Source organism: Lampetra fluviatilis, chromosome 33, assembly GCF_964198595.1.
Source record: "Lampetra fluviatilis chromosome 33, kcLamFluv1.1, whole genome shotgun sequence".
Classification (NCBI taxonomy): Eukaryota; Metazoa; Chordata; class Hyperoartia; order Petromyzontiformes; family Petromyzontidae; genus Lampetra; species Lampetra fluviatilis.
The window spans coordinates 3036325-3049681 of NC_136307.1; the positions used below are offsets into that span (position 1 = coordinate 3036325).

A 13357-nucleotide genomic window follows, 5' to 3' on the forward strand; every position below is an offset into this window, starting at 1 on the left:
CTCACGGCCAACACCGGTGACGATTATCTGAACCGGTACTGGGTCTCCCCAAGGTCGACTCAGCCTCAAATGAGTACCTGGTGTGTAAACATTACCACTAGGGAGACAAATGCGGTCGTGCGTGGTTTCTGGCCACCTACAACTCGTGTGCCGTTCCGTTCTTCACAGCTGCTACTCGTTAACAGCACTTGCCCCAACAGTTTGTTAAAGGCTATACGGGGGATCTTTATCTTTGGGGGGGGGGAAGCGTTCATCCAATCTTGATTTGATTTGCAAAAGATCCACTGCAAGTCATAAGCGACTAACCGTAACAAGAATAAAGATAGTCCGATCTGATATTCTATACGGAGGAGGTGAAGAGAAAGAAACCCCAAGGACTCTGGATGAAGTTCAAATATGGGCAGCCAATGGAAACGAAAGCCCTGCACCCCCCACCCCTCTGCCTTGCTGCCCAATGGGCAGCGTGAGAAGTGCGGCTGAGTGAACGCACCTCGAGCCGGGGGGACGGGATGCCGTGGCGTGGTATATAAGCCGCGTGTGCCGTGCGCGCACCCAGGGCATCATCTGCATCGTTCGTGCGCACAGGCGGACGCTGTGGGTGTGTGTCGGGGAATACGGCTGGTGCGCGCGTGTGTGTACACGTGTTTGTGCCCGATACATAATCTCACGGCGCTCAGCTGTGTCTCTCAAGCCAGCGGGCTCACTCTTAAACTCACAGAGTACTCTTGGCTGAGTCTTCCCCCAAAGTTTGTTTCCAGGTTTGCTATTATTTGTTGGGGTTTGTGAGTTTTAATTTTTTTGTTCACCTGCGGTGGTGATTCATTCATTTCGGTTTTTTTTTGGTGGGGCAGAGGGGTGCAGATAAAGTTTGCGTTGATGTTTTTTTTGTTAACTTGCAAGCAATCGGTCTGAACTTTTTTCATCTCGTTTGAGCCGCCAGTTTGGACTTTATTATTAGCAGAGTAGCCCCAAATGAGCGCTTTGTCGAGACCCACAGAAGCGGAGAAAGCGAAGCGCGAATAAACACTGAGCGGAGACCGAGAGCGCGAGAGGAACCGAGACTCAACGAGTGCGCAACGACGGCCGAAGGACGCTCCACCATGGCCCCAGAAGCTTCTGCGGATTACAAAAGCAACAGCAAAAGCAGAGAGCGGGCCGAGCAGGGGACGACGACCCAGCCGCAGCAGCAGGCAGCCCAAGAGGTCACCCCGCCTCCTGTGCCTCCACACCGCTCGCCCGTGTCCACGCAGAGCCCTCGTCTCCTGCCCACGTCTCCCACATCTCCCACATCTCCGCTCTCGTCCTCCGGGGGAAGTGTCTTCTCGTCTCCCGTCGGGTCCCCCTGCTGCCAGCTGTCGTCGCCGGGAAGCGGCTGTCCGTCTCCGTGCTCGAGTCCCTTCTTCACCAACATCATCGGCGGAGGCGGCAGCAGCCGAAGCACATCTAGCTCGGCCACGACCACCACCACCACGACCGGCTCCTCCATCTCCTTCTCCGCCCCGTTGTCGCCGTGCCTCGGGCCGCCCGAATGGACTGATCGTCCGCTCAAGTGCGTCCTGGTGGGAGACGGAGCGGTGGGCAAGACCAGCCTCGTGGTGAGCTACACCACCAACGGGTACCCGACTCAGTACGTGCCCACCGCCTTCGATGACTACTCGGGTAGGTGATGCGTGCTCATGATGATGATGACGACGACGGTGATAGTGCGAGTGGTGAATTGATGATGAATCGGTTTTGCGAGCGAGCGATGTCAATTTTAAATTGCTGGATGCGAACATCTGAAAGTAATTGTCGACATCCTCCTGGGACTTTTTGGCGATTTTCGGGGGGGGGGTTGGGGGGGTCGCTCAATTCCTCACGGGAGAGGAAGCGAACCCAAATGTGCTTGTTACCAATGTTATGCAATGCACACGGTGATCCATCTATAGATACCGCACGGATATTACCAATGACCTCGGGCTTCTACGCATCGGCGGATCTTAAAAGGCAAATGACATGGGCGAGTTTGCCGAGGTGTTTCGATTCGGTGATTTATCTCGCTTTAAGTGGTGTGCCTGCATACGTGTACGATCGTAACTTTAAAACTGAAAATGGTCCGTGTTGCGATGTGTATTACATTTCTTGTTAAAAGTTTGCGTGTACATGGTCCTGAGCCGGTGGTTAACCTTCCACGCTCCACTGGCGAGGTAGTAGACAATGAGGGTCATTGCCTGAAACGTTCTCAGGATATGTATTTATACTGTAGGAATCCGATGAGCTATTAAGCTCTTTGTTCACAGATGTCCAGTCGGGGCGGGTAAGAACGTTACAACAAGCAATACACAAACATGGTTAGTGGCTTAGCCAACACGTGTGTCTGTTGTCAATCGGTGTCTAAGGATAGCACTGTGATAAAGCACGCGCAGGTTTACACGCACTGTGGATTACGAACCCAATTACGTATTCGACTACACATTGGACTAATTCCACATTTCTATGACCCCAGGGCCAGCTAGTACTAACCACATGCGTGACGGGCGCTGTTGGTCTCGTTGCATCCGATGTGAGTTGATCCTTCCACGAAAATTAATCTCTGTAGCCAGTGGTCCTGGAGTGTGTGTGTGTGCGCGCTAGAGAGAGTTGTTGATTTTAGGAGGTGATAATCGGAGTGGGGTACCTTGGTAAAGACATGTGGAACGTTGCTTACAAGCCGCGCGCATGTGTGTTGTGTACACATTACACGCGTAGGTTAGCCAAAATGTTAATATTCCCCCCAAAAAAGAAAATCTGCAGCTATTTTGAAGATGTCATGCTGTGAACATTGGCAGATTGTAAATACATCATTTGGTTGATGGCCCCCAAGCACAATTTCAAACGACGAAGCTCTACATTCGGCAATGACACTGCATCTTCGTTTTCGTTGGAAGGCTTGTATATGCATTTGACGGATGCGAGTTATTTTTAAACATTTCGAGCCGAATTGGCAACCCACGTGTTATATTTTCGATATTTTGGTCACGAGTCTCACACGGCCCCCACCCTCGACTGCCTGACCCTCAGCAAAGTTTACACTGCTAGAACGTCATATATTTTGAAGTGTTTAGCGGTTCACGAACTTTCCCCATGGCACCGTTTAGCTCGTCGTGATGCGCAAACATTTCACTTGCTGCAGCGAAATGAGCCCTTGCGTATCGCTCGCGTCTTACAAATCTGCAGCTATTCAAACAAAGCGTGAAGCAGCTGTAGCTTTTTTCTCAGTTGCAGCCAGGATGTTATTCCTGTGAATGTTGTTTTAAACCCATACAGACCGATTTGTAGGCACCACAGCAACATTGTGGCTATTGAAAACAATATTCCTCGCTAGACTTTACTCGACTGCAAAATGGCATTTAGCATTATTTTGTCAACTCATTCATTACAAGTGGTAAATGGTCCTCTTAAGTAGTGTGTCGCCTAAGTGCATGTCCTTGCCCGTTTCACTTCAGTTTTGAATGTCCTTTAACCCAGGGTGAGATCCCATTCGGTTGTATTGCAGTGCTGTAAATTCGTTTGTAAATTCTCTACAGTAACAGCCGTTGGAATTCCACCTGATTTTCACGTGGGTTGTTTTTTTTACAATGCAGTATACACTACATACACACATCCCTTCTGTCAATCCACTGCTCGACACACCAAAGTAAACGTTCAAATCGCGTGCTATTTCGCTGCTACTGTATCCACCGCAGTGGCCTTACTTGGGGAAATGAACCTTTGGCACTGCAAACTGGCCCATAGGTCAATGATCCCCCCCCCCACACAACTCACGAGACCCTCCCAGCCGCAGAGGGCGCGGTGTTGCAATTCGCAAACTGAGCCGTAACCTGTGCATTTTTTTTCTTTTTTTAAACCTGCCGAGCAGATTGCCCTCGGCCGCAATACGCAACGAGGTTTACATGTTTTTTTGTACTTAAATTGTTGTGACCACGAGGGCTTGCCTTTATTGACGGACACGTGATTAACAATCGTCTGGGGTTGGGTTAAAGGTCATTTTTTGAAGTCGCTCCAGAAGCATTTCCACCCCACCACGTGTTATCTTCCAGGGTTGTTCAACTTTGTATCCGACTGAAAGCCCTCCAGGGCATAGAGCAACTGTATGTATTTATCTCGTGACTTTATATCACCAACGCACTATAATTGGCTTTAGAGTGGTCAAGCACCCATATACGTGGCAGAGTGTATGTAGGCTGGATGTTTTTCACAAACTTTATATCGGTGATGTTGATATATCCTTAAGAGTATTTACTTGCAGAGCTATTCTGATATATATATCTTTAGTTATCTATTCAGTGTATTATGTGTACAGTATCTCTTTTTCCTGAGTTCGATTCCTGGACATGACTATCATCAGTTGCGAGTGACACCCCAAGCTTGCCCTTAGTTCCGTGCCTTTTCACCAACTATCACTGGACCAGCGTGGTGAAGTATGGTCAAAGAACCATCATGATCGTGTGTTAAGGAGTTAGTTTGTCCAGCAGTGCATGGCCAAAAGTCTGTCTATTATTATTCCACGGAGATTTATGAATGGCGGGTCATATTTTTAGGCCAGTTTGCGTGCAAGTCAAATGTTGGGACTCCCAAGTATGTATGATGTCATGAAAGTGGTCCTCAAACTCGTGTTGCTTCCTTCGCAAGCGCGAGCCATTATTATTGCATGGCCCCCAAACTTTAAAATTAAAAAAATCGAAAGGACGCTTATAAGTTCAGCGCATTCTCAGATTTGTGTAACACGTAAAGTGTCGTCGTTTATTGTTGCATACTTTAGAGACGCAACACTTTAGTAGTTTCACAACGCCACTATTTACACCACCACCAATTCATTCTCTGAATTCTTAAACGGAAAAAAAAGTTCTTCACGTAATCTAAAACTAAAAATACAATACGTTCAGAATTTGTAACAACAAAAAATAAAAATATACACTGTTTTGAAATAATATAGAGTTGCAATATGGATGTGCACTGTTAATCTTTGCAGCTATACAGGCAACATCGATTATAATCCATTACTGTAGGTTTAGAATGTAATTATACACGTGGATATTAAGTGCTTCGATTAATACTAGTGCATTAATTAACGGCCATGGTCTCTCCACCGCTGGATGAAGGCTTACCAAACAAGCTTGTTAGCCAGACATCTCTTGCGTTCCAGTGGCTGCCATCACTCATCTCATTCCTGCACGTAAACTCGTGCCCATCGCTCCATCTCCGTGGTGGTCGCCCTTTCGGATGCGTTCCCTCCTTTGGCCGCTGTTCCATTGCCAGTCTCGGCCACCATCCCGTCATCTGGTGATGTGCTCGGTCCTCACTATCACGTGTCTGCCAGCATATCCCGTGTACAAGATAGATAATGAACCCTGGTGCGCTATAAACTGGTTAAAGTGACTTTGAGTCGGTGGATAAGTGCAGTAAAAACACTTGTGGGAGGCAGTGAGCCCGATTTATTTGCTCTGGATATAATAAAGTGCAATGTGGTAACACCGCTTTTTAAAGTTAAAATAGAACATTTAAATGTTACCTTTAAATAAATGTATTTGTGGTTGTGTGGCTGGTACGTTACTGTGATTTACAATTAAGCTTGTACAATACTGTACGGAGGACACCTCACACTGCTGCGTAGTTTTCCACTCTCAGAGTTTAAATTTACAGTACAGTAATTAATGGTGCCAAGTATGGAGTGTAACGTGAATTACGAGAGTGGGGTGTGCGTTATTAGAGCCCAAGACCTTCGAAGTGACGGATCGATTCCATATAACTCGGCATGAACCAATCGGCTACATTTTCAACGAATTGATTTTAATTGTGATCTGTTAACATCTGGAGTTGCATAATGGGGGTGACTGCCTCGTAGTTGGTGTAACAAAATCACCCCACCCATGGGGACTGAAGAAATAGCTGCGATCCAGAGTTGCAATTCAATTCTTAGTTTACATATTTGTGAATGTAGCGGCCACTAGTGGCTGCAGGGATGACATGGACCCATTACATACGACATGTACGAATCTAGAAAACATCATTTTTTTTCTCACGGGATTGGATGCACATATCGTGAGCTCCAATGTTTCAATATTTCTAGATGGAAGTGTGATGACATTCAGTTTAAGATGATTACCGTAGTGGAGAGTGCTCGATCAGAACCCAAAACGTCAGTAGTGCTGGCTTTAAATAGTGACAGGCATTGCCTAAGCAGTCGCATAATCAACTAATCGATTTAAGCTGTGCACCTCGGACATTTGAGGTTTTATAATAGTGTGGTTACGGAGATCCGATGGCATCGATGTGATTCCCGCGGTTTTGTGTTGGAGATGACACCTCTGAGATTAAAGCTCATGTCGCGATGAGGTGATGTGACATTACGGGAGGGGCTGCCGTGGGGAATCCTTGGAAGGCTGTGTTTGATGTTATGACTTATCCCCCACTTTCCCTGTCCGTCTGTCTCTCTCTCTCTTTCTGCAGCATCTGTGAGCGTGGACGGGAGGCCTATGAGACTGCAACTCTGCGACATGGCTGGGCAGGTGAGTGGCAAGTCCTGGCAAGCCCATGGCACGTGCTCACAACAGGAACATGCGTTTTGCCACACGCCCACATGCCTGCACACGTACATACGTGCAAGCATACAAAAAAAGACAAAGATACCCCGTACAGCCTAGGCAGGGTTTTTAGGGCAAGTGCCGTTAGGGAGCACCTAATGAAGGTCCGCACGGCACGTTGCACATGTGGTATTGCCAGGGCCACTCCTAGCCGCCTTTGTCTACCCCCAGTGCTGCTGTTTATACACCGTATCAGATAGACATGTAAGGAAGGCTGAGTCGATCTAAAAGAGGCCCGGGACCGGTTCGGATAAGCACCACCGATGGTAGCTGTGGCCAGGAATCGAACTCTGGACGCCGGGTTCGAAACGCAGTGGACCGACTGAGATGCTTCCACGCCTGGCACGTACACACGCACTGGTGCAGTGCACGCCAACACTTCTCATGAGTTCCAGTGGTCGTTATCGAAAGCCACAAAGCCCATGAAGAGCCTCCGCTCTACACAGCGAGGTGTGTGTTTTGGGGCGGTGATCCTCTTCCGAGCCATCTATGGAAATTCTACATTCGTGTGGCAGGAATCGGGGAAGCCCTTAGGCATGGCAAGTCGTTCCGTGACCCGGATTGAGATCATGTATCTGAACTCGCTCGCACACGTTCTAGTTGCGAGCGGGTGTCAAATTCGTTGCTCCATGTTGACTTCACTTGGTGATCATGCGTGGTGCGGATGCTCGATACAAGTAATTAAGACGTAGAAGATAATCTGTTATGTATTTGAGATGCATATAAAGCCAGGTCCATGTATATTAAAATATATATTGAAAGTTAAGATACGGAAAAGGTCAGTCCATTGCAACACGTGGTGCCTACCATTGCCAAGTTAATCCTTCCACATTTGGTGCTAACCTGGCACCCCTGTTCTAAAGTTAGCATGGCGCTGACATATTAGACACTGCCCTGTTCTGCACACACACACATTGGGTCTGCGGCAATTCGCCTGTCGTGCAGTTTGATGCATTTTTCCACGATCCGATGCAATAATTAATTCCTCTCATTTATTTATTTTTGTAACGTCGTGATTGCAGCGCCTCCAAACGGCTGCAGGGGTCACCCGAACCAGTCGCTCTCGACGAATGAAATCGCAAATAATCGATTAGGCCACACGCAGTTCCACACAGGAATCACGAGTAAAATCATCGGGTTTACTCGGTGAAGTTGTGGAAGGCCCGCACAGCATACGAGGCAGTGGGTGGCCAGCACCATGCCCGACCGCCTTTGTTTCCCCCAGGGCTAATGGTTTTTACACATCACACCAGGTACTCTTTTGAGACTGAGTCGATCTAGGGGAGGCCCAGGACCAGTTCGGATAATCTTCTTCACTGAAGTTGGCCGTGAGCAGGAATCGAACCCGTATGAACGGGTCACCGGGTTCATAGTGCAGCGCTCTGACCGCGACACTACCGCTCCCCACACAAAGACAAACAGACAAAGATCCCCCGTATAGCCGTAACAGACTGTTGGGGCAAGTGCTGTTGGTGAGCACCTAATGAAGCCTGGCACGGCACACGAGGGGGTGGGTGGCCAGCACCACGCCCACTCCCCAAACACACCGAGACACACGCGCACAAATATGACCGACTAAATCAAAATTAAACCTCGCAACCTTTCGCCCCCCCCCCCGCCCCCCCCGCCCACCCTTCTCAGGACGACTTCGACAAACTGCGGCCGCTCTGCTACCCCAACACGGACGTGTTCCTGCTGTGCTTCAGCGTCGTCAACCCGAGCTCGTTCCAGAACGTGTCCGAGAAGTGGGCCCCTGAGCTGCGGGCTCACTGCCCGCGCGCGCCCCTCGTCCTCGTGGGGACGCAGTGCGACCTGCGGGGCGACGTGCGCGTCCTGGTGGAGCTGTCGCGAGCCCGCGAGCAGCCCGTGCCACCGGCGACGGCGCGCGTGGCGGCGCAGCGCATTGGCGCGCTCGGCTACGTCGAGTGCTCAGCGCTCACGCAGAAGAACCTCAAGGAGGTGTTCGACACGGCCATCGCCGGGGCGGTGCGCGAGAGGCGCGAGGCCGAGCGACGCGCCGTCAAAGGGCAGCAGAACAACCAGCAGCAGCAGCACCCGCAGCAGCAGCAGCAGCAGCAGAACTCGTCGTCCAAGCACAAGGCGATGAAGAGTCTGTCGCGCGCGTGGTGGAAGAAATACGTGTGCGTCGTCTGATGCGTTGCATGAAACTGGGCTGCGAAAAAAAACTTTTGCCCGTGGCGCTCTGATGGATTGTTTTAAATGGTCCCAGAGGTCAGCGATGAATGTGGACACTTTGCGGAGTCGATGGACATCAAGTCGTTTTGTAAGCTTGATGGGCGCTTTTCTTTCTTGCTGGACTGTCGCGCGGCGACGAGCAGACTGTTTAATCGTCGCGTAGCGATCGTTGAGCACGTATAATTTTGGTGAGATATTCAGCAAAGATGCTTGGTTTTCCTAGATTTCTTAATACTTTTTACAGCTCGATCCAGTCACTATTCAAATCCGTAGCATTTCGACTTCAAAAACCATTATGCTATTTTAACCGTGGCCTCTGCCACGTGGAGTTTACCTATCTGGCTCCGAGCAGACGGAGGTGGTGGCTTGGACGTGTTCTTGAGCATCATTTGTAAACCACTGTCTTTTTTTTTTTAAATCGCCGCGATGAGAGTATGGCGAAGCCTTCATTTTAAACAAAACTGTTCATCATCCTGGGGTGAAGAACGCCCACACGTGGCTAGCGGAGATTGTCACCCGAAGATTTGGCTCGTGCGACAGCCGAGCACAAGAACGCTTCCAACCTCTGCCCAGCCCGCGTTTGAATTCTCTCCTTTGAATGAACCTCTCACGAACTCTTGCTTCCAAGAAATTTTATCCATCTCACACATCCATGGGTTTTGTGTCGTTGGGATTACGTGCACAACCTATGCCTGGTAGACGTGTTTACGTGCCTTGCGGGGAAAAAAAAAAGCCGACGCAAAATTTCATTTTTTTTTTTGCGCAGCAAAATTTCCCCGCCAGCTCCTCATCCCCCGCAACCAACCCGCCCAGGAAGGGATGGGGCGTAATTCTCGATTCTCACGTTTCCTCCCATGACCAAGAAAACCGTACCAATTGTTGCGCTATGCACTTTGTGAAAATGACCGGCTGCTGAATTGTGTGTGCGTGCGTGGCCCAAAATAGGTTTGTAAAGAACAAAACAAAGCTGGTTGTGCGCGCGACTATTGCTTGCAACGCAGTGTCCGTGCGATTGTTGGCATGCGCGTGTCTTTTTGAAGCCAGTTACGGAAACTCCTATACGTTTAACGTGCGCGCTCGTGTACGCACACGCGCGATGAAGCGTACCAAACACCAGGCATCGGGGGATGTGTGTGCCGTACGTTATCGTGGCGCGGAAAGAAAGAAAATTGGGATGACGGTGAACATTCATCGCGATGAGCCATCTGACCCCTTGCGTGCGCGCACGTGTAAACATGGGCGCACGTGTAAACATGGGCGCACGTGTCTTCCAGCGCGAGTGTGCGTGCGTTCGTTGCTGTAATTGCGCGAGTGTGAGAACGTGCGGAAATTGCGTGCATCTTGCGGTTTTCTGCGCGTATGGCTGCTTGTACGCGTGCAAAAAAAACAATTGGAATTCATGCGGCAGTGTTTTTGGTCCAAATATTGAGTGCACGACTGCATTAACCACTACCTGTCTGTTGTGTATTTATCGTGTGATTTTTAAGAAAATCTCTCTTGCTCTTTAAAAATCCTGTGCCTTCTATTCTGAACACGCAAAATGACGTTACCTAGCCCATGCTGTGTCCACAAGTTTGTTCTGATGAATGTAATTGCACCAATACGTGGTGCTCTTTGTGAATTCTGTGACATTAGTGAGAGTACGACAGAGCAAATATTTTGAATGAAGCTATGTAGAACATTTGACATTAATTACTTGTTTTTTTTAAGTTACACGAGACCTAGAAACAAAGATAATTAACTTTTTTAAGATCAATTAACCATAGCAACATAGTGTTTTTTTAATACCAATGATCTGAGATTTTTAATTAGCTTTTGCCAAAATTAAACCAATTTTTTCCTTAACAAAAAAACCTTGTTTTGAACAACGATGTTAGTAGGTGCTACATGTCTATGTGTGTTTTGCCAAATTTAAATTTTCTCGAACGCTGTCAAGTTTAACTTTTGACAATGGAACTCCACCCGGTCGTGTATTATTTTCACAAACCACTTTGTTCAAAAGCGTGAAAATAGAAAAGAAAAAACCGTTGGGATTTTTGTTTGTAAGTTAATGTTTTCATTTTTGGCTTGAAACTCGGCACAAATCTGCTCCAATTTTTTTACATTCCATGGGAAGAGAACGGGACGTATGACAACGGAACGCGTTCCCCGCTGTGTAACCGTTGTCTCTGAATTATATGATGTTCTGGAAAGAGCATTGCAAGCTGCTCTGGGACACACACCCCAAGCACATGTTCGGTGTCAACGTTCCGCAGATCTGGTCACACGGGCGCATACGCACATCTACCGGATTATAAGACCTTCAAACTTTTAAATTACAGGGGAGGAGGTGGATGGGGGGGGGGTAGCGGACATCTTATGATCAGGGGAATACGGCATGTGCAGCACACGATGGCGTATTTGAATCTCGTGTGGATGCTGCAGACGATTGTCTTGTCACAACCGTGCACCATTCAGCCCCTCGCCGACTCTGTCTAACGATGTATTACTGTACGCGCGCAAGTGACCGATCGCATAAGATGCGTGCGCTCGGATCTGATCGTCGCATTTCGATCGAAAGGAAGGTAGCGATTTACAAAAATGTTGTCCTTTCAAGAGCAATGTACATTCGTTCTCCGTTTTTTTAAAGACTTATTTTGTATGTTTAAACTGGCACTAATGTAATATGGTATGTAAAAAAAATTACCAATAAACCATCTCCTTATGTATTAATGCGCTGTTTTGTTGCTATTGAAAGGTGCTTCCGGTGCGACGATGAAAAATCGTACAGCTCATTATCTGTGCTCCTATTATCTGCGCCCTTCTATGCATCTGTAATACAGTTTTTTTTGGGTTAGGTCGCATAAATATATAAATGTGTCGTACTCAAATTGTAAATGTTGTGGCGTTGCTCTCCAACACACCGGTTTGCTGTACTAGTAACGAATTGGCACGTTCTGTTTACGTGACCAACCTTACCAATTGGCTGTGTCGGTTAGTAGTGGGTTTAACGACACATTTATATATTCGTGCGATCTAACCCAAAACCTGTATTATGGGTGATATTGGTCACGATAGTCGACTACGTGTTAAACTCCTCTTCTTCATTCTTGCCATTTGAATTTTTTCTAATGAACAAGAGGGATCTGGAGGTGGTGGCAATTTTTTTTAATATCATCTGCACTTATCCACCAATTAATCTCCTGCAGTGGCATCAAATTCATCCAATTATATTCATGGTTGACAAGCCACGTGTATGCAACAGTGATTTTCAATTGATGCATTTGGATGATGGGATGCTCTCCTAACACCCACCACACTGGGGATGGCTGCTCGCTGTGTTCACAGCACCACATATGAAAGTGTGGAACATAAGTGCCGAAGATGTCATCGAGAAGAGAAGGTTGCAATGGGTGGAACACGTGGGGGATCGCCAGGATAGAGGGGAGTTAAGCCAGATAGGTACATGAATGTCTGTATGTTGAAGTTGTTTCGCTCCGTACGTAGCCAGTTGTGCTAATCGGAGGTGGACATCCAGAAGTCAGTAGACCGCAGAAACATACCGAAAGCCAGATGGTTGTGTTTCAACAATGTTGTTTTTAACCAGGAGAAAACTAGAGACAGGATGAGTCTCATTTGCTCGTGACCCAAGTCATCTATGGCAGAAGCAATAACATAAAAAAGTTAATTAATGAAGAAAACTTTTACGATTAGAGCTTGGGGATTGAGGGATCTCGCAAGAGGAAGAAAGCAATTGTAGCGAGGTGTGGTGGCATCAACAGGATTGGTGTTCCTGGTAAAGGGGGAAATATTTGGAATGCCATTTTTACGAAGAGAAACCTTACGTGCATTGATTTTACAAGATTACACAGCATTTCATTTCTAATTTCCCAATTCTTAATTTCAAGAGACACGTCTCAATGAACTCTCACCTACTCCGAGTTCAAGGATATCTTCAAAGTACCTGGTGTTAGCGCACTGTACTGGGGACCTCAGATTGCTGGCCATGGCTCACATCCGTGGCAATCGATATATGAAGAAGAAGTCCTTGGACCTCTTCCCTTCACTGGTGTGGTCATGTCTGGCCAAACAATCCCCACGACTGACAAAGGCATGGGGAGGCCATCCAGCTTTGTATTACGAAATGGCTGTAAAATAATTTTAGAATAATCACTGTAGACTTTGTACATGTTTCTAAATATGAAAAGTCAACACTCATACTGTACTCCATAGTCCAAAAGTGAACACTGCTATCAACGGCGTTCATTTATTTTGTAAGTGAAAAAGGCCAACATTTTTTTTCACTTGCAACTCATGGGCAGTGCTCATGTCTGATGGTGTGGCCCATGAACCCGCAGTAGAAATTCCACCTTCCTAGGGCAAGGGGTGCAGTCTGGCTATATGCAGTATGTATATTTTTTAAATCAACATCGGAGAGATGATGGTGCTGAGTCTACCCCCGACCAGGATTTGAACTCACATTGATTGTGAGTCAAGTGCTGTGCAACGTGACCTAGATGAATATTGGTTTTACTAATTTGTAAATGGCACAAAAAATCACTGCCACAAGTGAGGCCTTT

The 13357-nt window shown here is 47.5% G+C and overlaps 1 protein-coding gene across 1 annotated transcript; it reads left to right on the forward strand.

The window, feature by feature from the left end:
* The first annotated feature begins 560 nt into the window (after positions 1 to 560).
* On the forward strand, positions 561 to 11685 carry LOC144943937 (rho-related GTP-binding protein RhoU-like). Its single transcript, XM_078871831.1, has 3 exons — positions 561 to 1659; positions 6469 to 6527; positions 8244 to 11685. The coding sequence occupies exons 1-3, from the start codon at positions 1101 to 1103 to the stop codon at positions 8754 to 8756; spliced, it is 1131 nt and encodes a 376-aa protein (XP_078727957.1). The 5' UTR covers positions 561 to 1100; the 3' UTR covers positions 8757 to 11685.
* The last annotated feature ends 1672 nt before the right edge of the window (positions 11686 to 13357 follow it).